Below are 26,244 nucleotides of genomic sequence, written 5' to 3' on the forward strand. Positions count from 1 at the left end.
GTAGAGGGCCTAGGCCAGTTCCTTGCAGGCTCCCTGGTTGTTGGTTTAGACTCTGTGAGCTTCTATGAGCCAGATTAGTTGTTTCTGTGGGTTTTCTTGTGTTGTCCCTGACCCCTCTGGCTCCTATAATCCTTCCTCCCTCTCCTCTGCAGGATTCCCTGAGCTTGGCATAGTGTTTGTCTGTGGGTCTCTGCATCTGCTTCCATCAGTTTTTGGATGAAAGCTCTCTGGTGACAGTTGGGATAGTCACCAATCTGATCACAGGGATGACCAGTTCAGGCTACGTATCCACTATTGCTAGAGTGTTATCTGGGGTCATCCTTGTAGATTCATGAGAGCTTTCCTTATATCAGGCTTCTGGCTGTCCTAAAATGCACCCCCTTTCCAGTTAACTTTCAGTATTCTCCCCCTCCGTCTGTCCCCCAGTCTGATCCCTCAGATTTCCATCCCCACCTGGACCACGGCACCTCTTATAAAGGAAAACATTTAATTGGGTTGGCTTGCTTACAGTTTAGAGGTTCAGTCCATTATCATCATGATAGGAAGCAGGGCAGCATGCGGGCAGACATGGTGCTGGAGCTGAGAGTCCTTACATCTTGATCCAAAGGCAACAGGAAGTGAACTGAGATACTGCACAAAATCTTGAGCGTATATGAGGCCTCAAAGCCTGCCTCTACAGAGACACACTTTCTCCAACAGGGCCACACCTACTCCCACAAAGCCACACCTCCTAATAGTGCTACTCCCTTTGGGGGCCATTTTCTGTCAATCCTCCATAGTAAGTTATAATACACTCTACTTAGCTTCAATCTCATCTTTGCCTCAGCGGCTGTTGCTTTTTTTTTTTTTTTAAAAAAAACTTCAACTAAACAAATGTTTAATGATGCAGAGCCAGCAAAGGATAAGTACATCTCCAGCAATGAAAATGTAATTAAAAGAAAGCAATATTTTCCCCATTAAATTAGTACACATTACAAAGTTCTAAAATGCCTAAACTTGGTGGGGGTCAGCGTTGGAGAAACAAATATTTGCTGCAAGTGAGGAAAAAGTTAACAAAATCTCTTTGGGAAGCATATTAACATTCCACATTAAAACTAAATGAATAATATTCTTTGTTTATTGTTTTTCAAGACAGGGTTTCTCTGAGTAGTCCTGGCTGTCCTGGAGCTTACTCTGTAGACCAGGCTGGTCTCAAACTCAGAGATCTGCCTGCCTCTGTCTCTGAGTGCTGGGATTAAAGGCTTCTGTGAGACAGGATTTCTCTGCAGAGCCCTGGTCTTCCTGGAATTAACTATATAGACAAGGCTGGCCTCAAACTTTGAGGTCCTGCCTGCCTCTGACTCCTGAGTGTCAGGATTAAAGTTGAGTGCCACCATGCTTGGCTTTAAGAATAATGTTCATTATTAAAGCAACTTAATTTTTAGAAGCAATTCCAATATACAAACAACTTTATTCTATTTTATTTAATTAACATTTTTCATTTGTTTTTCATACTGACCTCAGTTTCCCCTTCCTCTTCTGCAGTTCCCTCCTCAACCCCTCCTCGACTCCCATCTATCCTCCCTACCCACTCCTTCCTAGTCTCCATTCAGAAAGGCCAGGCCTCCCGTGGGCTTGAACAAAGTTGAGACAGGATGGAGTTTCTCCTCCTGCAGCGAGGCTGGGTGAGGTGATCCAGCATGGGGAACAGGTTCCCCAAAGCCTCAACTGCTTCTTTTAAGTATTGGGTTTAGCATTGAAGCCCTGCTCTTCAAATCATCTCAGCCTAGAGAAGTAATTGGGGGTGGGGTTGAGATTGGAGTTATGGGAGGGACTGGAAATGGTGGGAAGGCGGTTGGGTGGTGTGGTGTTGTGGTTGAACTGGAGAAGTGTTGAGTTCTCTGTCTCTTTCATAGGTCATATTTTAAGAACACTAATCCTATAATAGAAGCACCACCCTTAAGGCCAAATTACTTCCCTAAAACCATTTTCTTACCTAATACTATCACACTACTGTGACATCACTGGGCAATGGATATGCCCCGTTCTCCATTAGTGACAGGGAATGTCACATTTCAGCAGGGAGGAAGTTAGGAGGGGTGTTCCAGGGACAGGAACTGTGCTGGATTACAGAGTGTCAAGCAAAACGAATTGGAAACAAAAGGGGAAGAAATTCTTGGATGTGTGGCCCTCCCCTGCAGTGTGGTTGACTTCCTAGAGGTTGTACTCTTAGAGAAAATGGACTCTCCCTCTTCCAGAAGCTAGCAATTGCCGATAACTCCTTGGATATGGATGGGGGGACAAAAGTGAACACAAAGTTGAGGAGGGTAGGAAAGTGGGGGTGGATCTGAGAGGGTTGAGGGATGAAAGGGTGAATATGATTAAACCATGTACAAAATTCTCAAATATCTGATAACATTTTAAAATTAAAAATAAGTTTTAAAAAGGACAAGAAAGCAGGAGATCCTGTGCAGAGAATCCAAGTTTGAACTGAAATGGAAGTCCCCAGAGGAGGCCGAAGAGGCAACACCAGCATTTGCCTCTCTCTTGTTGCTTATTTCAATCTTTTCTCCTTGAAAGCTGCACTGCTTGAGAGGGAAGCCAGGGTGCCTGCCACCAATGCGTTCAGTCTGTGCCATGTGGCTGCTGATTTCCAGCCTCTTTTCTTCCCCTTTGTTCTTCTGAACTGGGTAGAAATACGCGATGGTGTCTTAGAGCCTTGCCTGCGGAGTGAGATGTTGCTTTTAGCCTTGAAGATGGAGAGGGACATTCTCCATGTATCCCCACCTCATCTGCCTGTGCTCAGGGCCTTCACTGAACTGCCACTCTGGGGTTCAGAGCTGAGGAGGACCATTCACTCTGTACCAAGGGGGATTGAGGGAGCCCAGGGGAGAGTATTACCAAGCCCTGCTACAGCTGCTGGGGTGATTATCTCTAGGACACTGGCCAAACAAACCTGGAGCAAATGAAACATCTTTGGGGTCTTCATCGCTGTCCCCCACATCCTTATCTGTGACCTGTAACTAAAGCATCACCATGGCTTATGCAAGGGACATACTTGTCTTTCCATGGAGAAGAGTAAGCACACCCCTTCATCATGGACTTGTTGGTTTGGACTAAAGCTTTGAATCATCTGGTGCCTGTGAGGAAGTGTGGTTTTATTTCAAAGCTGTTTCCTGGCAGCCAGGCTCGTTCTTCTGGGGCTCATCTACCTCTTGCTGTGCCTGGAAGGCCTCAGGCTTCTCACCCACTCGAAGACTCCACCGTCTCTCCATTTGCTGGGTAGCGGAGGGTCAATGATTGCTCTAGAGGATATTCAGATGGTCTCCCCCTACTCCCGCCCATGCCCAGAGACCATCTCTTTAGAGGATATTCAGATGGTCTCCCCCCACTCCCACCCATGCCCAGAGACCATTTTCCATGTGAGATGTGGGAATCTTAAAGGAGACTTGTGGATTTCTTGAAGCTTGTCCAGGGACCATTTTCTAAGATGCCTTAATTTAGGAAGGAGCATCTTCATCGTTCATTCTGGGCACCCTATGGGGAGCTGTCTCTGTCTCCCTTTCCTTCTCTTTGCCACTGCCAAGTCTGTCCACAGTGTCTCATGGCTCTCTTGGTGGCACTGCCCGTGAGAGGTGTCCCCTCAGTGGCAGGCAGGTTGCCAGTGCTCACAGTGTTCACCATTCATGTTTCCAACCTGCAGTGGCGGCGGCAGCGGCAGTGGCAGCGTCCAGCCATGCCTGTAAACTCAGGGTCCTGGACCAAAGCCGTTGCACAGTTGTGCAGTTATGTGGCACAGATCAACTTGGAGAGCTGATGCCCTCCTCGCAGCCCAGGGGCAGCACATTGGGTCTGCCACAGTACTCAAGGGGAGCATCTCATCTTCTTCCCCCTTCCCCAGAAGACCCCCACTGAGCATGGTGGGTACCAGCTTGACAATTTCTGCTAAAACAGATGCGGGCTTCTCTTGAGCAGTCTCTGTGTGCACTGGGGTTTTCTTTCCCTCCTAAAACACCATGGCAGTTTGTTTGAACTAACAGTTCCAGAAGGATACAGTCCATAATATCCCTCCCGCAGTGATATATGCCTATCAGCAAGGCTCCACCTTTCAAAGGTTCCATCACCTCCCCAAATAGCACAACCAATTGGGGACCAAATGTTCAAATACTCAAGCTTATAGGAGATGCTTCTCATTCAAACCCCAACACCCTATCTCTATTCCTGAGGTGATCTAAAGTCCTCCCCTATCTCCCGCTGTGCCCTTTAGCTTGATTCCCACATGCTCTGCCTTGACCTTGCCTCCAGGGCATGTCTGTTACATCCGACTGCCTTGCCATCTACCCATGGACCGCGCCTCTCTTTTCATAGGTGACATTACATTGTTGGTGTTGCCACATAATCCCACCCCAAGTTTCTGTTTCCCAGTCTGGAAACACATTCCAGATCTTGCCAATCCATATCTATGCCACCACGGTGTTGGGTTTCATCCTCCTGGGTGTGCAGTTTGTGAGCGTTCCCAACGCCGTCCCACTCCACCCCCAGTAGTGTTCCTTCCTGTTCCCCAGAGAAGAGACATAGACACGAGATGGCTGAAAGCACATTTTATTCCCGTAAGAGCTTTTTTCCAGCATCCCAGGCCCCAAGCACAGACGCCTCAGGAGTGAGCCCTCTCCATGGACAGTTCCCCCAGGCCCGAGTCCTCTCCTCTCCTAGGATTCCATCCAGCCCGTTGCATTAGCATTCTGCTGAGGGGTAATGGGTGTTTCTCCCATAAAGGTTCCCGCCCCTCAGTTCCATTGAGTATGAGGTACGATTCAGAGCTCCTCTCCAAGCAAGAAGAGTGGCAGGAGGGGACTGGCCCAGCAGGAGCATGCCAACGGCACTGGGATCCAACAGGCCAGAGGTAACACAGGAAGAATAGCCCCAGGGTGTCTCCCCGTCTAACACTACTGGAGGGTACATCAAGGAAACTCACTTAGGAGATAAACACAAGATGACACATCTTGATAAGAGACCCATGCACAGAGCACAAAGCACAGTGTTCTCACACACAGGCATTGACAACATTTTTACAAATTTAACGGACTTTGGGGTAGGGGCAGTGGGAAGCTTGCTGGTCCTCTGTAAGGGATACTTTGCCATAGCCATAAAGCCCAGGCTCGTCTTGTCTTCCCTCTTACTACACATGGGATGAAATTGCTCATCTAAGTCCCTAGGGTCCGCTGGGCTGACTGTTGACTGCCTTCAGAGCTGATGCAGAGAACTGTCACTACAGAGGCTCTCTGAAAGCTCTACCCCTTGGCTTGAGTCCCCTTGTTGAAAGTCAGTCTTTAAAACCCCAGGAAGATTCTGCTTCTCGGTGCCTCCAGGTCTGGTGAGCGGCCTGGCTTCACCAGGATGGTGCATAAGGAATGACAGGCACTGGAAGCTCCTGGGGGTAGAAGGAGCTGTGTTTCCTCAGCTCAGGGCAAAGTGCAGAGCAGGGGCTGCGTAGATCCTTGCCAGCATCAGCCTCACATTCTCGTCTGCAGATGGGATGTCTTCCATGCTTGCTGTTTTCTTCTTGTTTTTTTCATAACCAAATTATTTTGCATTCATACATAGAAAGACTCTTTATTGAAGTATAGTTACCAATTTGGGCATTGACTTTTGTTGCCCCTCCATTTGATTTTCCATTCATGGAATGCCATTGAGCAGGATTTACATAGTTTATTAACTATTTCCCATGATGCTCTACAGAATATGCTTCTCATTTATTTTTTTCTGGCTTATACCATTTCTATATTGTCATTGCCTCCCCCAGGTGTGCTGGTTCCCGCATACGGTTAGATACAACAAGGCTGGCAAAAGCTACAAAACCTGGTTGTGGATGGCATTGTTCTCTCTGACATGATGGATGGAGCTTATGTGCATCCAATTATCTGAACCATGAGGATATTCATGGATGTTACAGGAAGCTTTGGCTTCCAGCCACATCTGCACAAGGCCACAACTGGGAGACAGAGATGGTGTGCTCACCTGCAGGAGATCCTGAACCCTTATCAGGACGTGGAGCCTTCAGGTCTCCGCTCTTGGCAGACTAAGTGTCCTGGGGCTGGTGGATCATTCAGCCTCTTATAGACAGAGAGCAGCAAGAGGAGTTCAGAGTCCGAAGGTAAGATGCAAGGCTCCTCTTTCCAGGAGTGTAGCTGCAGAGGGCAGCCTCCTCACTCTACATGTGAAGAATCTGAGTTATGATCCCTGCACAAAGATAGGGGCAGCCAGGGCAGGAAACTCACACACCTCCCGTACACTGTTCTCAGAGGTGGACTGCAGTTTACTGCAGCCTGCTGGAGAGATCCAAGGTTTCCTATGAAGTCCCCTGCTCTATCAAAGACCAGAACCTTCCCGGAGAAGGAATTTTTGGATCAGAGTTTTTGAATCAATGGAGAATATTTACACACACTCATCTCTAGGAATTGCCACTCCTAGTATTTCTGAGATTGCCATTGTTTTTTTTTAAATTTTTATCTGCATGTGTTTATGTGTGTATATGTGTATGTGTGTGAGAAAGAGAGAGAGATAGATAAGACAGAGGCAAAACAAAATGTATGCATCATTGTATCAGGAAACACTGAGACTCAAAGGGATACTTAGAGTATTTGGTTCAGCCCTATTCCTTTATAAAAAAGGAAAGAGGCCCAGATAGGTCAAGTCTGGCGTGGGTATCCTGGCTTTTGTTAGAATACACATCATCTGGCCTCTGTAGACATAGTCAGCCAGATCTGGTTGCATTGGGGACACAATGCAAAAAAAACCCGAAGTTGTCAATCCCATGATGTTTAAATGAATTGACTATTGAGATGTCACAAAAAAGTATATATGTGTCTTCTATTCATGTGTGCTTAGCTGGAAGATACAGCATTCATTAGGGTTTATGTGGCACCCTCTCTTATTCACACTGTCTAGCGGGAGGCTGGAGTGGTGGGAGCTAGTCTGCACATGGCTGAGAATGACTTCACAGAAGAAAGGCAGAAGCTCCAGGCGAATAGGTCCATTGGAGTCATTACTGCAGAATACTTCCCTAGATGAGCACCTGCATGCAGATGATGTCATTTCTGGAATCATGGGATGACAGCAGGGGATCAAGTCCAGCCTTCTCCTTTTATAGACGCTCACTGATCTGCCTTGGGTCACACTCATGGAGGATGGCTGACAAGGACAGGAAGGAATCCAGATTGAATACAACATGGAATGTTTTCCTTAGACCATCATGATCCTTCCCCAAAGCTCCAGTGTTAGGGTATTTCCAATAGATTCCAGAGCAAAGACGTCCATGAATAAATGAATCAAGACACAGGATGGGCTGGTGGCTGTGTCCTTGACACGTGCCCGCTGCCTAGGCCAGCATGTTAGAGTAGAAGCTGGAACTTTCTGTCATGGTTTTTGAGTTGCTGCGAGACGAGCCATTGGAAGTGAGATCCAGGGATGAGGGTGTGACCTTGGGGCCTTCCTCTGGCTCCTCTTCATGGGCTCCCACCACAGTGGAGATGGTGGTCTCTAGGCGACTGACCTTGTACACGCTGCCCTGGGTCTGGAGGTATCGGGTGGATTTCATTTCCAGCCCCTCATAATCACCGGCGCTGATGAAGGGGCAGCAGCGAAAAGCATGCTTGAAGCCCACACGGAACCTGGAGAGAAAGAATGGGGAGGTGAGCCGTGATACTGCCTGCTTTTAAGAGGTCTTTCCTTCCCGTGGTATCAGCTCCTCAACACGGGACCTACACGGGCCTGATTCTGTGTCATTACATGTTCAAATTAGTTCATATCTGGAGATGTTGAGGACAAGCCCCCCTCAAGGACAGTTGTCAAGGTTAAATCAAACCTTTCTTTGGGACATCCAAAAATTAGGTTATTTCCTCAGATGCATGAAGAGAAGACTTTGGGTTGATTGACCATCTACAACAGCTACTCCTCGTGCAGGTATTTATGGGGATCTACTAAGCTGTTTGCTAGGGGCTGTGGTGTGAATGAGGAGTACAGGCTGGGGCATTTGGATGTTCTGTGACCAGCTGAACATTCTGTGGGCAGACTTAGAAGCTGGGGTCTTGTTGGAGGAAGTATGTTACTGGTTTTGAGCTTTCAGAAGCCTCTGCCATTTCTGGTTCATTCTCTGTGCTTCTTGCTTGCAGTTGGAGATGGGAGCTCTCAGCTGTTCAGCCACTGTGTCTACTACCCATTGCCACAGTTCCCTGCCATGATGGACTCTTACTCCTCTGGACCATAGGCCTCTATAAACCCTTTCTCCTCTAAGTTGCTTTGGCCATGGTGTCTTATTTCAGCAACAGAAAGGCAACTCACACACGGTAAAAGTATGTATCTAGACTCAACCCTTGGCTACCAGGGATGTTTTATCAGGGTGCCGCAGTTTCTATAATTGTTAACAGAAATGGAGAATCATCTTTACTTAAATATATGTTGAGAGATTTAACCTAAAAACTTGGAGATAGGTTGTCAAACTATTCTTAGACAATGAAGTTGTGATGATGCGGGAGTCCCCTCTGTGTGCTGTGATTACCATTAATGAATAAAAAAACTGCCTTGGCCTAGTTGATAGGGCAGAACTTAGGTAGGCGGGTAGCTGGAACTGAATGCTGGGAGAAAGAAGGGCGGAGTGAGAGAGAGACACCGCTGAACCACCAAAGTCAGACATGCTGAATCTTTGCTGGTAAGCCACTGCCACGTGGTGATATATAGCTGACTAGAAACGGGATAAATTAATATAAGAGTTAGCCAATAAGAAGCTAGAGCTAATGGGACAAGCAGTGTTTTAATTAACATGGTTTCTGTGTGATTATTTTGGTTCTGGGCAACCTGGACAAACAAGTGGCCTTCCTGTTACACTGTGAGATCATAGAAGACCACAGAGGCAAGTTCAAGAGGATGTCATTCTTCACATACTTCCAGTGCGGAAGTGTCTTAGTTACAGGGGGCCCTTCATCTATACATATATATGTGTGTATACACACACACACACACAGATAGATAGATAGATAGATAGATAGATAGATAGATAGATAGATAGATAGAGAATGGGGGGTCGGAGGGTAAGGTAACAGGGTTTTTCATTTCCCCTTCATCTCAACAGCCTTCCCCAAATAAATGTTGGATGCTTCCTTTGGGTGACAATCACACTACAGCCTGGTATCCCAGGCCCCTCCTGTGTGCTCTCGACCTGCCACAGTGAATGCTTTATTGCTGACAGCCTCTGGAGGGCTCCCTTCTTTGAATTGTCTGAGTTCACCTCTGTTGGGAGAAGGCCTGACCTGTCCTGTCCCCGATGAGCGTGGGTGGCTCGGAGTGTGGAGTGTGCGGTGAGCTTGCGGCAGACAAACCCCTCCCTCTTGACGGTAGCCTGTTGGGGTGTGTGAGCATGGCGTCCTCACCTGTCGTTGAGGCAGCAGTAGATGATGGGGTTGTACATGGTGGAGCTCATGGCCAGCCACATGATGGCCAGGTAGACCTGCTGGATGAACTTCTTGACGTAGAGATCTGGGTTGATGTAGGGCAGGAGGAAGAAGATGTGGAAGGGCAGCCAGCAGATGGCGAAGGTACACACGACCACGATCATCATTTTCACCACCTGGGGAGAGGGCAAGGCAGGCAGGCCCATCAGCACATCTTCCTGTGGGGTGGCTTCTGTCCCCTCCCCATCACTGTGTAGTGCGGGTGGGAAGGGAGGTGTTTATAATATCATCTTTTAAGGAGGCTCGGTGACCTTTAACAGTGAGGCTTAAGGATGCTGGTTAGCGTGTGGTCCAGGACTGCCATCATCACTACCACCAGGAACTTGTCAGGAATTACGGGTTCCTGGACCCGTCCCAGATGTATAGAATTATAACCTGAGAGTGGATCAGGACCCCTTCAGAGGATATGTGTGCTGTTATGTGACCCTGCTGGGAAAAGTATAGAGAAGCAAAGGGGGAGACAGTGAGCAGAAGTGAATGGGGACTCAGGACAGAAGGCCCAGGGAAGGCAGCAGAGGGCTGGGCCAGTGGAGGAAGGGAGTCGGGGAAGGTGCTTGGTTGGGAGACTGAAGCAGAGGGGAGAAGGGAGAGCTTTGGAGAGCCCCTGTAAGGACAAATCCAGTGTTTAAAGGGGGCTTGAGGAAGGTCTGTGAGACTTGGAAGCCTGAGTGTTTATGTTAGGCCCCAATGGTGAATTGCTACTGCCAGTGACGACACGTGACACGTGACAGTATTAGGACACAGGCCTTTGGGAAGCCATTAGACACTGATAGCAAAGATTTATAGAGAAGATTAAAGCCCTTATTAGAGAGGCCTAGGACTCTCTTGCCTTTCTACTGCGAGAGCACCCAGTGCGAAGGCGACTGCCATGAGCAGGAAGTGCCTCACAGACAGGGGCTCTGCCTTGGTCCTGGCCTCCTGGTCTCCAGAGCTGTGAAGACCAATTTCTCTTGTTTATAAATTTCCGGACAAAAGTGCTTTGTGTAAGCATGTGTGTGTGCAAGTTGTGTGCATTTGTCTGAGTTCTATGTATGTGTATGTATGTGAGTGTGTATGAGTTGTATATGCATACGTGTATGCATATATATGTATATGTGTGTGTATGAATGGTATACATGTGTATGAGTTTGTGTATGTTTGCATATTAGTATATGTGTTTGTATATATGTATATGAATATGTGCATATGTGTATGTGTATGATAATGTGTATATGAATATCTACACATGAAGGATTATGTGAATGCACATGAGTATATATATATGAATATATGCATATTTGTGTGTAAGTATGTACATATATATGAGTGTTTGGATTTGAATATGTGTCTCTATATGAGTGTATACACATGTGACATACATGTGTGAATTTATGCAGTTGAGTGTATTTGTATGGACATATGGGAGTGTATATGTATATAAAGTTTGTGAGTATATGTATATGAGCATCTATATTTGTATGTTTATATATGTGTGTATGTGTATGAGTGTGTGCAGATGTATACTAGTATTTGTGTGCATGTTTATGAATGCCTATATTTGTATGTGTAAATGTTCATGAGGGTATGTGCATATATATGTGTATGTACAAGTGCATTTTTGGATGTATGCATGTGTATGACTGTTTATGTTTGTGTGTATATGAATGTCTATATGTGGATGTATATGTGTATATGAGTGTTGTGTGTATTATGTGAATGCATGTGTGTGGAAGAGTAGTTTTGTATGTGTGTGATTATGTGTATATATGAGATTTTGCACATGTGTATGACTGAGTGTGTATATGTACTGGTGGGTGTGAAGAAAGATCCTGCTTTCCTCTCTTGTTCCTGAGGTCCAGAGATGCCTATGGCTTCTGCCTTGGGAGTATACCCCACTCCCTGCCCTCTCCCCTGTTACTGTCAGTGCCATGGTGGTCTATGCCTACTTGGCCTTTGCTCACCTTGCGCTTGGCAGACACTTGCTCGTGGTAACGGTTGGAGGAGTCCCCAGGGATCTCGCTGGCCCACAGTGTGATCCCTACCACAGTGTATGCATAGCCAATCACCAGCAGAGGTAGGAAGTAGATCAGCACAGTCACACAGATGTGGTACCTGTGAGGTAGACAGAGGAGTCAGTCTTAGAAATAGCAGGCTCCAAACCCAAACCTGGATGGCTGAACACCCAGCAAGGCTCCATTTCCTAAGGTTCTATGGCCTTCCAAAAATAGCGTCACCTGCTGGTAACCAACTGTACAAACATGAGCCTATGGGGGACATTTCACATTCAAATCACAACGGTAGTAGAGGTTGGAGGATGACATGGAGGCCCCGATCTTCCTGCCTCAGCCTCTGGAGCTCTGGGACTGCAGTTAGAGGTGTGCACCCTCTCAGAACAGAGCCAACTTCCTACGTACGGCTGGGGAAGAGCCCCCACAGACTTGTTTCCTTCCACTCTCTGACAGCCAGTGCTGAGCTCCCACTTTTCAACAGGGAACCCACGTTGGCACTCTGTCTCTCCTCGCCAGCACTCCACGTGCTCTGTCATGTCCTTGTCAATCTCAGCAGCTCTGCCATGTTGCCAGCCTTCTCTGAATATGGAAATCAACAATTTGAAAATACTTGAGGAGTCCTGAGCCCTGAGCTGCAGAATTGACGAGGCAGAGTGGTAGTACATCCATTGCGTGCAGGCACACTGATCCTGGCTCCTGGGGCTCTCAAGGTCCCCTGGGTAGCCACTTCCTCCTAGAGCCACCACAGCAGTGACAGTGTGCTGTGTGTCCAATTTTCTTTTAGTCCTTCCTTCGGGTTGCTGTGGTGACTGTGCTTACAAACAAAGTGTTTAGAGACGACAGGGATGGACAGAACCAGAGAATATTCCAAGACTCCCCCATGGTCCCTTCCTAAAAGAAAAGCTCTGCTTCCTGTGGACTGATTAATAATCGTACGAATGAACAAACACTCTGGTTGTGCCTTGACAGGTTACTGCCTTGGGGTGCTCTTTGGACCTGACTAGTGAAGGATGCATGGAAAGATACTGTTGTCCAATAGATGCTTCTTTCTTTGGATTCATGTATTACAGTTGGTTTCAGAATCCCCTAGGGAACTTGAGCAATTGCAGAGGGCTGGTCATAAAAAAAAAACCAGCACTTATTTATTTATTTTACATATTTGTGTTTGTGGTGTACATGTATGTGCATGTGTATATGTAGGTTATTATGTGGTAAGAGTGTGTACTCCCAGGCATCTGCACGTGAAGGTCATAGGTTGACATTGATTATCTTATTCTATGACTCTCTACCTTATTTTTGGAGGTAGGGCCTCTCACTCAACATGGAGCTCACTGATTGGCTAGACTGGGAGGGGGTGGGCTAGCAAGCTCCAGGGATTGTCTTGTGTCTGCCTCTCATTTCTGAGATCACAGATGTGACCCACCTTGACCCACCTCACTGGGCTCTTTGAGTGGTTTCTGGTAATCTAAATTCAGACCCCCATGATTTCATAGAATTTTACCCACTGAGTTGTCTCCTCTGTGCCAAATCCCTAGAACTTGTATCAAATTCCCAGGAGATACTGCTGTTCCTGGTTCAGAAATTGAAAAACATTTCCCTGGACCAATGATTCTCAGCATCAAGTGCATAGAAGAGTCGCTGTGAGAGCTTTTAATGTCCAGTGACTGAAGGTGTTCATTCAATTAGCCTGGGTGTGGGAGTGGGAGAGTATAATATAGAAAATTCCCTAATTTATTGTAATAGATGGTGGGGATGGGGAACTTCTATTTTAGGCTTTGAATTCACAAGACTGATGAGTCCCTGTTGGGACTCCATGGGTATTAGTAATTGAATGACTTCATTAGAGCATGTGTTAAATTCATTTCCCCTTATATAACTTATCCTTTGGTATCTGGGGTCTTGTTGATCAGAGGAGCCTGTGCTTACAGAAGTAGCTAATTCATAGAGATAATAGTCACAGCCTTTTTCTCTCACCTTTATTCCCCTCTCTTTTTTCTCTGATACAGGGTCTCACTATGTAGCCTGGCCTTTGAAATTGTGCTGTCTTCCTCCCTTGGGTTCCCTTAGATGCATACACCACTACACCAGGCTGATCCTTCTTTTTCCAAGGGACAAAAAAAGGAATGTTGTTATTTCTTTGGAAATAACAATCAATATGAACTCAATTTTGGTGAAAAGATATGACAGGGGCTGGGGAGATGGCTCGGTCAGTAAGATGCTTGCCTCCCAACCGTGAGGACTTGAGTTCATATCTATAGGGCACATGAAAAAAATCCAGGTGTGGCAGTACCCATCTGTAATCCAAATACTTGGATATGGAGACAGGCAGACCCTTAGAGCACACTACACAGAAAGTCTAGCTATAATGGTGAGCTCCAGCTTCAGCAAGAGACCCTGTCTCAAAAAATAAGGTATAGGGTGACTGAGAAAGATACCTGATGTTGGCCTCTGATATCCACATGAGTGTTCAGATATGTGTGCATGAGAACATATGCCCATGACATGTACACAAAAACACACAAACACACACATAAACTCACAGTGTTATAGTCAGGTTGAACATTATTTTTTCTATTGCCTAACAGGGATAATGAAGAATAATAGATAGATTGTCAATTAGTTTCATTTCTAGGCACACACTCAAAGAAACAGAAAGCCTGAACACCAGCAGATATTTATGCACTATTATTCATAACAGGTAAGCTATGGGAACAGCACAAATACAAATCAATAGATGAATGGATAGACAAATTGTGTATTCAGCCTGAGAGAAGATGGTATCTTGGTCTACAGATAAACTCTGCTAACACTATGCTAGGGGAATAAGTGAGCAGACATAGTAGGGTAAATTCTGAAGAATTCTGCTTCATATAACACATACGCCATAGAGACAGGGAGTAGATTAGTAGGTAGAGAGTAAGTATGTGGGGGACAGAGTAGGAATTCATACTCAGTGTGCGTAGTGGTTCTGTTTGGGATGATGAAAATATTCTAGAAATGGACTGATGAGTGTGTCATAGCAGTGCAGATGCTCTAATGTCACTGAACCATACTCTTTAAAACTCAAAAGGGATTATTTTAAATTATGTATTTGCATGTGTGCCTATGTGCATGCCTGTGCACATGAGTGCAGTGCTCACGGAGGCCAGATGAGGGTGTTGGGCTCCTTGGCCAGGGTAGGTGCAGGGACCTAAACTCAGGTCCTCTGCAAGACTACTATGCGTTCTTAACCACTGAGCCAACTCTCCAGACCTGGACTGTACACTTTAAGATGGTTAAGATGGTAGGTCTTAAATATATATATATATTTCTAAATAAAATAACTATATAAAGTATTTTAGCTTGGCCTTCCTGATTCTGGTTCTCCAGATTTATAAGTCTATAGCCTTCTGGTTTGTTTCTCTGTGTACTCCTCAACAGATCCCTCCTGGAAAAGAGAAAGTTTTTTTTTTATTATTTTATTTGTTTTTTCAAACAATCTTTTCTCAGTTTACATACCAATGCTAGTTCTTACTCCCTCCTCTCCTCCACGAATGCAGTGGTCTGTTATTTGTATTTTTTTTTTTTTTTTTAGGTTTTGTTGTTTTTTTTTTTTTCCAAAATAAGCCCAGACCATTAACAATTGAAACTCCAACAAATAAGTCTTCTCCAACAGCGAGAAAATGTACAGTTACTCAAAGCTGATTCTGCCAGTGAGGCTGGGGACAGAAGTGGGTAGGATAGGGTGAAACCATGGAGAGGGCTCGGGAGTCGGAGGGTCAGGGTCCTGCCTGTCAGAGTGGGGCCGCCTGCGTCCTGCACTCTGCTGTCAGGTGGGGGGGGCAAGCTCTCACCTCCCTCTGGGGGAGGGTATCCCTTACCACCTTCCAGTGCCAAGCAGGTCAGTCACCCTGATGGGAAGTGAACAAGACAAGACTAGACCAGCTTGTGGAGGTGAGGGTCCCATGAGGGGGAAACCTGCTTATTTCAAACAGGTGGCCTTTCACCCCACTTTCCACAGTTAGTGGGAGGGGCCAGAGAAGCCTGGGAGTTAGAGGGGAATGAGCAAAAGGCACAGAAACCTGGAGGGCCGGGGTGGGGACTTGCATAGGTTGATGAGTGTGCAAGAGGTACATAAATACACCTGACACCCCGCCCAGCCCGGCACTGGGCGAGGTGGTGGGGACCACAGGCAGGTCCCCATTGCCACTCCACCCCCTGGCTTCTTCCTCCCTGGGCTCAGAGCAGGGGAGGTCCATAGACCAGGAGGCAGGGGCGAGGTCTGGGGGATGGGCTGATAGTGCAGGGAAGGCTGTGGTTTTCAACTTTTTTTTTTTTTTGGTTTTTTGTTTTTTTCCCAACATTTTGTATCTTTAATAACATACACAATGGTTACCAGCCATATGTTATTTGTATTTTGATAAATAAATCTTGCCTGAAGACCAGAGCAAAGCTAAAGCCACTAGAGAAGTCTTACCTCTACCAAGGCTGGGAGACCACAGACTAAGCAAACAGCCTCTCTCTCCTCTCATTTTATATTCCCTCTAGCACTGGATTAATGGCATATGGCTCCTCAGTACTGGGATTAAAGGCATAGGCCACCACCACCTGAATTTATTTCTGCATTGATTTTGTGTTGCCCAGGGTAGCCTTGAACTCACAGAGATCCATCTGACTCTGTCTCCCAAATCTTGGGATTAAAGGTGTGTGTCACAATTGCCTGACCTCTAGTGGCTTTAGCTTTGCCTCTGGTCTTCAGGCAGGAATTACTCATCAAATTACAAGCAATATACCACTATACCCACACCTTCCCCCCACCTCATCCCTGTCCACCCCTTAGAGAGGGTAAAGCTTCCCATGGGGAGTCAATAAAGTCTGGCACATCACTTTGAGACAGGACCAAGGTCCTCCTCCTAAATTCCCCTATATTTAGGCTGGGCAAGGTATCCTTCCAAAGGGAATAGGCTCCACAAAACCAGTTCAAGCATTAGGGATAAATCCTGGTACTGGCAATTGATGTAGGATTGCCCTGTGTATGTTGAGATTACCATTAATAAATAAAGAAACTGCTTTAGACCTATAGTAGGGCAGAATTTAGCTAGGTGGGGAAAACTAAGCTGAATGTTGGGAGGAAGAACGGCAGAGTCAAAGAGAGGCCATGAAGCCTCTGGAGACAGATGCTGGGAACTTTAGCCAGTAAGCCACAGCCACATGGTGATATACAGAATAATAGAGATAGATTAATTTAGGATGTGAGTTTAGCCAGAAATATGCTTAAGCTATTGGCCAAACAGTTTTGCAAATAATATGTTTTTCAGAACTTATCTAGGCAGAGAAAACTAAGCTGAATTCTGGGAGGAAGAAGGGTGGAGTCAGAGAGAAACCATGGAGCCACTGGAGACAGACGCCGGGAACTTTATTTGGTAAGTCACAGCCACGTGGTGATACACAGATTAATAGAAATGGGTTAAATCAATATATAAGAGTTAGCCAATAAGAAGCTAGAGCTAATGGGCCAAGCAGTGATTTAATTAATACAGTTTCTGTGTGCTTATTTTGGGACTAAGCAGCCAGGATGAACAAGTGGCTCCTGCCCTCTCCAACAAATTGGCACCAACGTGGCAAACTAAAATCCACTTAAAACCTGAGAGAGCTTAATTCTAGACACAGAAATACAAAGTTTAACACAACTTCTTGCTGTTTACTGGTGGCATGCCACAGCTCCTTTAAGAGAGGCTTTCCTGAATCAGCTGTAGCAAAAAAAAAGCCATGCTATTTTAAAATGCTGGCTTTCTAGGCCATGCTGCCAGCATGACCTCTGGCTTTTTTGGAAGACAGAGCATTTGGGGTTTGTGAGCCGCATACTGTGGCTTGCTTGATGGCAACATGGACCAGCTGTGTGCCTGAAAGTGGGGTGGTGTGAGCTCAGAGGCACAAGTGACTCCACCATGCTGGACTGGGTGAGGCAAGCAGGAAGTACTGTATATACCCTAGTAATGGTGTAGCTTAAGTTTTAAGAAGTGCTTAGCATTTTATAAAGCACTCCTGGACAGTAAAGAATTATAGATATACAATAAAGACAAATCCAGATGGAAAAGAACTGTAAACAAGTCACAGTGTTGGATAAATGTATGTAGGCTTGGAAGAGAGAAGAAAAAGAGTATAGAGAGTCATAAAAGGAAGCTAATGGTTTAAGAAAAAAGGTAAAGTCTTTAAAGAGACAGAGTACAGGTAGTCATAGATTAAAAGGAGTAAAAAAAAACAAGCCACATAAAGATGGAATATACACAGAGAGTCTGGATGATGTATACTATTGTCTTTTCTTTAAATTTTTTGACTGTGAAGGAGCTAAGTACAAAGAGACATTTCATTGTATGGACTGGTAAGCTAAACCAGCATATATGTTCTAAAGGTATCATGACTTCCAAATTTGGGTCTAAGGATAGGTTGCTTTGGAAAAGAGGTTCTTCTCTTGTTTCCACAGAGGATGAGAACCTGTGGATTGCTTCCAAACTGGTATGGATTGATGGAACAAGACCACCCAAAGGTTATCATGAACACTCCCAAAAATTACTATGCCCAATAATCAGCAGGAAACAGTATGGAGAAAACTACGCCCATATTTCCAAATATTGTTTATAAACATTTCTTTACATTTAAAGGGGGAAATGCTATAGAGATTTGCATTGATAAAGATCTTGGCTTATTGATATAAACTTAAAGTCAATTTTGTTATACTAAATGTATATATTTTTTGCTCTTGATTAAGGTATTGTGATTGTGCAGATCATTTAAAAATGTAATGTATAATTAAGATATATAGGTAAGTAGAGAGTGATCTATAATAGTCAAGCTTGTAGTCATGTTAGTTAGACTTTCTAGATGTACAGAGATATATTTCAGATAGGGAGAGGTATTCTTCAAAATTTTCAAAGACTACAGAATATGGCATTTAAAATGTTTTAATAACTTAGTACTTTTCAGGAAAATGAGACACGTCTACACCTGGCAGCACCGATTACTTCAAGAGGAAGATAGGCATTGAAGAGGCTCCTTATGGAATATGCTAGCCATTTGGGCAAGAAACTGTTCTTGCCTGGATTGCTTAACTGGACATGTAGGACCCACAGAGAAATGACTGCTGAACTTGCCTAAAGGTGAAATGGTCCTTTGGGGTTTCTGCTTTATGAAAGAGTCTGCCAGATATTCTGCAGGACACAGAAGAAAATGTCTGACAAACTGCCAATATAGGTGGAACTGTTTTTGAAATTTCCTGCTTCATGGAAAAGTCTGTGGATACCATGGACCTGTAGGCTGAAGATGGATGCCCCAATGGTACAGAAGAACTTTCGTGACTGTCCAGGCAGTAAGATGTCTCTGTCAATTCTAGAGTTCTGGAAGTAGCTTATAATGCACTTTCTGTTTACTTAATATTATAACCTTCTGGAGTCTTTGATGGAGTTGAAGAGTAGATAGGAAGTAGATATAAATATTGTAACTGTAATTCTTGCTTAATAACTGTTTTGTTATATGTAATTTTACTATGTTAAAGTTAAAACCTTCCTTTTTGTTTAAACAGAAAAGGGGAGGTGATGTGGGATTTCCCTCTGTATGCTGAGACTACCATTAATGAATAAAGAAACTGCTTTGGACCTATAGCAGGGCAGAACTTAGCTAGGTGGGAAAACCTAAGCTGAGTATGTGGAAGAAGAAAGGGAGAAGCCATGGAGCCACCAGAGACAGATGCTAGGAACTTTAGCCAGTAAGCCACAGCCACATGGTGATACACAGATGAATAGAAATGGATTAAATTAATATGTAAGAGTTAGCCAATAAGAAGCTAGAGTTAATGGGCCTAGCAGTGATTTAATTAAATTAGCTTCTGTGTGATTGTTTTGGGGCTGAGCATCCAGGACAAACAAGCAGTCCCTGCCCCCTCCAACAGGCAATGGTCCCAAAGACGGCCCAAACCATGCAACTGTCACCCACATTCAGAGGGACTAGTTTGGTCCTAGGTGGGTTCCCCTGCAGTCAGTCTGGAATTAGTGAGCTCCCACTATCTTGAGTCAGCTGTTTCGGTGGGGATCCCCATCATGGCCTTGACCCCTTTGCTCATATCACTCTTCCCTCTCTGGAAGTTTGGTCTAGTGCTTAGCTGAGGTTCTTTGCATCTGCTTCCATCAGTTGCTGGATGAATGTTCTATGATGACAATTAAGGTAGCCATCAATCTGATTAGGGGAAGGCCAGTTCAGGCACCTTCTCCATTATTGCTTAGGTTCTTAGCTAGGATTATCCTTGTGGATTCCTGGGAATTTCCATAGTTTTAAGTTTCTTGCTAGCTCCACAATGACTTCCTCACTCAAGATATCTCTTTCCTTGCTTTCTCTCTCTGACCTTCCCCCATCTCAACCATCCGGTTCCATCATATTCTCATCCCTCCTCCCCTTCTCTCCTCTCCCTCCCCTTCCATCCTCTCACAAAATTCCCAATTTTCTCAGGAGGTCTTGTCTATTTTCCCTTTCCAGGGGGAATCCATGTATGTATCTCTTAGGGCTCTCCTTGCTACCTAGCTTCTCTGGGGTGTGGACTGTAGGCTGGTTGTCCTTTGCTTTATGTTTAATATCCACTTATGAGTGAGTACCTTGTTGTCTTTCTGGGTCTGAGTTTCCTCACTCAGGATGTTTTTTTAATAGCCCCATTCATTTGGAAAAGGCAAAGTTATTGCCTAGATGAGGTCAAAGTTTAAACACATTCCTGAATCTTGCTCAGATAGACTCCTATTACACAGAAACTGTAAAAAACAAGCAAGCAAGCAAGCAAACAAATAAAACCAACAACAAAAAAACCTTTCCAAATATTATCTGGTTCTCAAAACTTCCCAATGAGTGTAATTAAAATACATAGAATCCCATCAGTATAAAACATAAAAATAAATAGATTTCACTGTGACATGTGTTTGAAGACATTTTAACCATATCCTGTGGTTAAGTAGAGTTAGTCAATGTGTGTATATATGTATATGTGTGTGTATATGTATGCATGCATATACATGTGTGTTCCAAGACCATTCTTTTAGAATGCTGGTCAATTAACCCGAGTAATCCTGTTTCGTATAGCTCCACACCTGTTCTGGCTTTTCATCTTGATATATTTTTTTCCTTTCAGGCAATGCTTTATGAACTCTCAGAAGTAATATCTGCCTTGAGAAAAGAGATCTGGGGTTAGCAATGCTCTAAAGATTGAGCCAGAGAAAGAAGAGGGCTTAGGGGCAACAGGCAGCAGCAGAGGGAATTGCTTGTCTGATTGTGGAGGTGTGCACTGGGCTGTGTAGGCGCAAGTGGACAGCACTTGATTGTTACTGTATTTCAGACACACGCATGACAACTTTCAGAAGGGGGTGTACCCATGTTCCTGGTTTTGTGCCACCTAGTTAACATCTTTAAGCAGCCAAGGAGGCTTGGCACATGTTATACAGGGTGAGCTTGCCAAATGGAGACCGTGTGGCCCTCAAATTCCACAGATTTCCACTTTCCATACTTTAATACCTTAATGCACACGAACCCAGGTTTCCTTACATTTCACCAGCATGAGCCACTCTGCTGATCAAGGCATCAACAGTGTCAGCTTCTGGAATAATCCTCAACATTTGAAATTAGTGCTGATGTGTTTAATTAAATAGCATCTTGGTGTCTTCATAAGCCCCTCGGGGGACTCTAGGTGCCCTGAAGTCAGACCGGGAGCCTGTGAAGGAGGCCAAGCAGGTGTGGATCTGTGCTCTCCATCCTTACTCTATGGAGATAGCTCTGCTTTGTGGGCTGATGCATTGACTTTCTGTGCTTGGAAGGCAGTAGGTGGGAGTTTTCAGCTGCTAAAGAATGACTGGAGGTCATGCATGTGATCCTAATTCCATGCAGCCTGTTAGCTGCCTTCATTATCCACCCCACTGCGGGCATCATCCAGCACTCCCTGTCTAGCCCCGTCACTTGCTGCTCATTGCCTTGACCACCTCCATCACTCTCTGCTCATTACATCCGCTATACCAGCCACCCCTGGGAGCTTGTCAGAGCTGAAGCCCTGCAGATATCACCTTTCGGAATGTGCACTTTAGATTCATGTGCCAGTTCAGGTTGGAAGCACACAGTTCTCTTAGTGCACACTGGGGATCCATGGCAATGTAAACACTGCATAGTATGAGAAGTTCTTTATAAGTACGGATACAATGTAAATTATATTAATAGAGAAGCGTTTAGCAACAGCCTTAGATAGATGGTGATGTTTTACTAAGTCTATGGAGGGTGAGACAATTGCAGAGTCCTCCATCCCACTGGGCAGGAGCTTCCCGGAAGAGGAGCTGCGGGTTTAAATAGACAGAAGTGACAGGCAGACAGGCCCAGAACAGCAAGGGGACCTTGGATATGGAAAACAGTGAGTGTGAAGGTACTTAGGGAGGGTCAAGGCATGAAGGAGGTACTTCACCAATACACCACACTGAATGGGACTTGGGTCCTTTGTCTGCGGAGCATCATTGTGGGTCTTAGCTACAAAGGAAGACAGAGGCCAGATCATGAGGCACATTTTGTGACAGGTTAGAGAATTCCTAATTAATTCTGATGGGAAACCATAAAACTGTTTCTTACAGGGGATTAACTGGATCAGGACATGGTAGAGCTTCTGTGGAGTCGGACGAGGCTAGAAGAACCAGTCTTTCGGATGCTCTGCAGTGATCTAGCAGAAGTGGGAATGACCGGATGTAGGGCAGTGGTTCTCAACCTTCCTAATGCCATGGTCCTTTTGTACAGTCCCTCATGTGGTGATGCCCCCAGCCACAACCATAAAATTATTTCATTGCTACTTCATAACTGTAATTTTGCCACTCTATGAATCATAATGTAATCATAATGTAATATCTGATATGCCACCCAAAGGGGTCAAAACTCACAGGTTGCGGACCACTCATGTAGAAGCTAGATGGATGGGTAGGAAGGAAAGGACTTTGTAGGTGACGTGGCTGGGAGGGAGATCTGGAGACTTGGCTTCTGAAAATATAACTGCCCTGGCTTTCTCTTGTGAAGCAGCAGAGAGTGAAGTTTTACATATTCACCCAATCAAAGCCCTAGGCAGGACTGTTCATTGCCTACACAGGAGCTAATGTATAGCAGGACTAATAAAAACCCCAGAGACAGATACTGGGGTTCAACTTTCAGGTCAGAAAAGAAAAACAACCTGTCACTGGATCTTACCTCTACCTCAGTCTGAAATGGTGATTCTGCCTCCAGGAATCTCAGAATGAGACTGTGTCTGAGAGCTGTCTCCCCCTGTTTTATAATCCTCTCGAGGGCTGGGATTAAAGGCGTCTACCACAACTGCTATAGCAAACTAGTATGGCTACTGGGCTTCAAGGTGTGTGTTACCACTGCCTGGTCTGTAAGGCTGATCATGACAACCGTTTTATTCTCTGATCTTCAGGCAAGCTTTACTTATTAAAATACAAATGAAATATCAGTACACTAAGATGCATATCTACAAACATGTACTCCTAGCTTGGTACTGGGAGGAGGAGCAGGCTTGTGGGGGAACTGACCTTGAGGGAAGTCAGGAGATATCTGGATCTAGAGCAGGAGGACTGGTATTAGATTAGGGGTCCACAAAATGTTGACATGGTACAGACGGCCATGAGAAGTGAAGACACCACATTTAGGGGTTCAAGCCCAGAGTAAGAGGCTTCAGGGAAGATGGAGTCTGTCTTTGTGAAGAAGAAGAAGAAGAAGGATGAAGTTGTGTACTTCCTGTCTGGCTTTGGGAAACTGATTTAGGAGGTCAGTGATTGGATCAGGTGGGATGAGTCATGGGAAGAGAGGAAGGGGAGACAGATGGTGGCTGGAGACGCCAGTCTCAATAGTCTTAGCTATGAAAGGCAGGGTAGCCGCAGTAGCTAAGTGGGAGTCAAGGGTCAAGAGAAGATAACATGCATTTGGTGGAAGAGGTACGAGAGGCAAAGCCCTCCATCTCTTGTCGCACCACCTGGTCTGCCTTCGGAGTTTAAAATGTTGGAAAGAGAAATATTGCAGCAGAGACTCCAGAAGAGAGATCCAAGCTCCCCCATCCATACCACTCCTCCTTCTGTCTGTTTCGGGGCAGCGTGGGGGTGGGTGCATGGCAGGGAGGCTGGGAATGCCCGTTTGTGCATATGCACTCTTGCTCCTGGGCAGGCAGGTGGTTAACAGTCCTGCCCAGTGCTTGATTGCCACCAAATGTAAAACATGAAAAGCTTCTACAAACTTTATATTTCTGAGACGACAGATGAGAAAGTTTTCAGTTTGACCGTGGAGCTCACTGTGGTTTGGGATAACGTAAAATAAGACACAAGCCTAATTTGAGGCGAAAGGGACATGGAATTGGACTGTGGGGGAATGAAAGCGTCAGGGATGGAAGTAATGGTGGGAAGGGCATAGGAGGGGAAACCCAGGTGAAGTAGTTGGAAGAAGGACTTGAGTACGAACACAACTAGCGTAACATTTCCTGTGGGCATGACTCTACGTTTTTGGAGAAAAGCCAACCAGCCTTATGCTGTCATACCCTGATTTTACTGTCCAGATTTCTGATAAAATACGCACCCAACAGCTCCATATAGTGTGGAAGTGAAGGTGTGGAACAGGTGTCCAGGTGAGAGGTGGCACAGGCTGATTTGGGAATCTGTGCTAGACAACTACCACTAGGTGGTGCCACCCTGCAGTCGGCACCCGGCCCAATCAGTGGTTCCTTTTCAGTAGCTGGACAATAAAGTAATATAGATTTCATGCGCTTGGATCCATGGCACACCATGCTTAGCCCACCCACCCTATCCCTCATCCCACATGCACAAAGAAGTTTTCCATCCTATGCCTTGTGTAGCGTGAACTTTGCAGATCTCAGAATAACCCAGCCCTGTACAGAACAAAGCTCCGCTTTATCAGAGGCATGTTTGCTCCTCAGAGGATTTGAACATCAGAGGATCATTCATCAATGTTTTGTTCTGTACCTCACACACCCTCAGTTGCTCTGGAAGGGTCTGAACGCTGCTGGGGATGCTCTGCCTAAGGTTGGGTTGGCTGAGTCACTGCAGCGTGTTCTTACTGGGCAAGAGTGTCCAGGCGACAGATATGGCATATGCTTGTGCCTTAGTGGCTACGATTTAACATGAGCAATGTACTGCAGAGCGCTGGGTTCTAGACAGCTTGTGTGTTGCACCCTGCCAGGCACTGAAAATGAGCACTCTCTCTCTCTGTATGTATGTGTGTGCGTGTGCACACACTGGTACACATACATTTGCATGTAGAAGCCAGATGTCAGCCCTAAATCCTTCAGGAATGGTCTATCTTGTTATGTTATTTTACAAGATTTTTTTTATTTTATATGTATCTAAGTGTTTCTCTCTCTCTCTCTCTCTCTCTCTCTCTCTCTCTCTCTATATATATATATATATATATATATATATATATATATATATATATGCACATCTGTGTGTCTGGAGCCTGCGGAGGCCAAATGAAGGCATTGGATCCTCTGGAGATGTTATTACAGACACCTGTGAGCCACCAGTTGGGTGCTGGGAGCCAAACTCAGACCCTTTATAAAAGCAGACTGCTCTTAACTGCTGAGCCATCTCTCTATCCCCACCTTATTTTTAATTAAAAATGCATTCATTTATTGATTTTGAAAACGCATACAGCTCAGAGGACAACTTGCTGGAGGTGACTCTCTCTGTCTGTCTTGTGCGTTCCAGGCTCTTTTTAAAAATTTGTATTAAAAAATTTCCCCTCCTCCCCTCCTCCCATTTCCCTCCCCCTTCCCCCACTTCCCCTCCCCCTCCCTCTCCAGTTTAAAGAGCAGTCAGGGTTCCCTGCCCTGTGGGAAGTCCAAGGTCCTCCCCACTCCATCCAGGTCTAGGAAGGTGCGCATCCAAACAGACTAGGCTCCTACAAAGCCAGTACATACAGTAGGATCAAAACCCAGTGCCATTGTCCTTGGCTTCTCAGTCAGCCCTCATTGTCAGCCATGTTCAGAGAGTTCATTTGATCACATGCTCTATCAGTCCCAGTCCAGCTGGCTTTGGTGAGCTCCCATTAGATCAGCCCAATGTCTCAGCGGGTGGGCACACCCTTCGTGGTCCTGACTTCCTTGCTCATGTTCTCCCTCCTTCTGCTCCTCATTTGGACCTTGGGAGCTCAATCCAGTGCTCCAATGTGGGTCACTGTCTCTACCTTCATCCATCTCCAGATGAAGGTTCTATGGTGATATGCAAGATATTCATCAGTATGGCTATAGGATAGGGCCAGTTCAGGTGCCCTCTTCTCAGCTGCCCAAGGAACAAGTTGGGGACATCTCCTTGGACACCTGGGAACCCCTCTAGAGTCAAATCTCTTGCCAACCCTAAAATGGCTCCCTTAATTAAGATATATACTTCTCTGCTCCCATATCCACCCTTCCTCCATCCCAACTGTCCCATTCCTCCAAGCTCCCCCCATCCTCCCCTTTTTACTTCTCTTTCCCCATCTCCCCTTACTCTCACTCCACCCCCACCCCCAAGCTCCCAATTTTTGCCTGGCAATCTTGTCTACTTCCAATATCCAGGAGGATAACTATATGTTTTTCTTTGGGAGCCTATAATTCGTGATCCTAGAGAAGCTAAATAAGAGGGTTCCAGGCTTTGAACCCAGGTTGTTAAACCTAGTGACAAGTGCCACCCAGTTATCTCTCCAACCTGATCCACCCTGTTTCTTTGAGACAAGACTTGCTGATTAGTCTAGATTGG

General features: G+C 45.4%; 1 protein-coding gene across 1 annotated transcript in view; it reads right to left on the bottom strand.

Annotated features, from left to right (window-relative positions):
• Positions 1 to 4,566: 4,566 nt before the first annotated feature.
• Positions 4,567 to 26,244, bottom strand: part of Tacr1 (tachykinin receptor 1) — a 169,946-nt gene continuing 148,268 nt past the window's right edge. The window contains exons 3-5 of the mRNA XM_075983785.1: positions 11,426 to 11,576; positions 9,405 to 9,601; positions 4,567 to 7,649 (exon numbers count right to left, since the gene is read on the bottom strand). Of these exons, the coding sequence (XP_075839900.1) occupies positions 7,358 to 7,649; positions 9,405 to 9,601; positions 11,426 to 11,576 (640 nt within the window). The 3' untranslated portion in view covers positions 4,567 to 7,357. The remainder of the gene's footprint in view (positions 7,650 to 9,404; positions 9,602 to 11,425; positions 11,577 to 26,244) is intronic.

The sequence above is a fragment of the Microtus pennsylvanicus genome, chromosome 8 (assembly GCF_037038515.1).
Source record: "Microtus pennsylvanicus isolate mMicPen1 chromosome 8, mMicPen1.hap1, whole genome shotgun sequence".
Taxonomy (NCBI): domain Eukaryota; kingdom Metazoa; phylum Chordata; class Mammalia; order Rodentia; family Cricetidae; genus Microtus; species Microtus pennsylvanicus.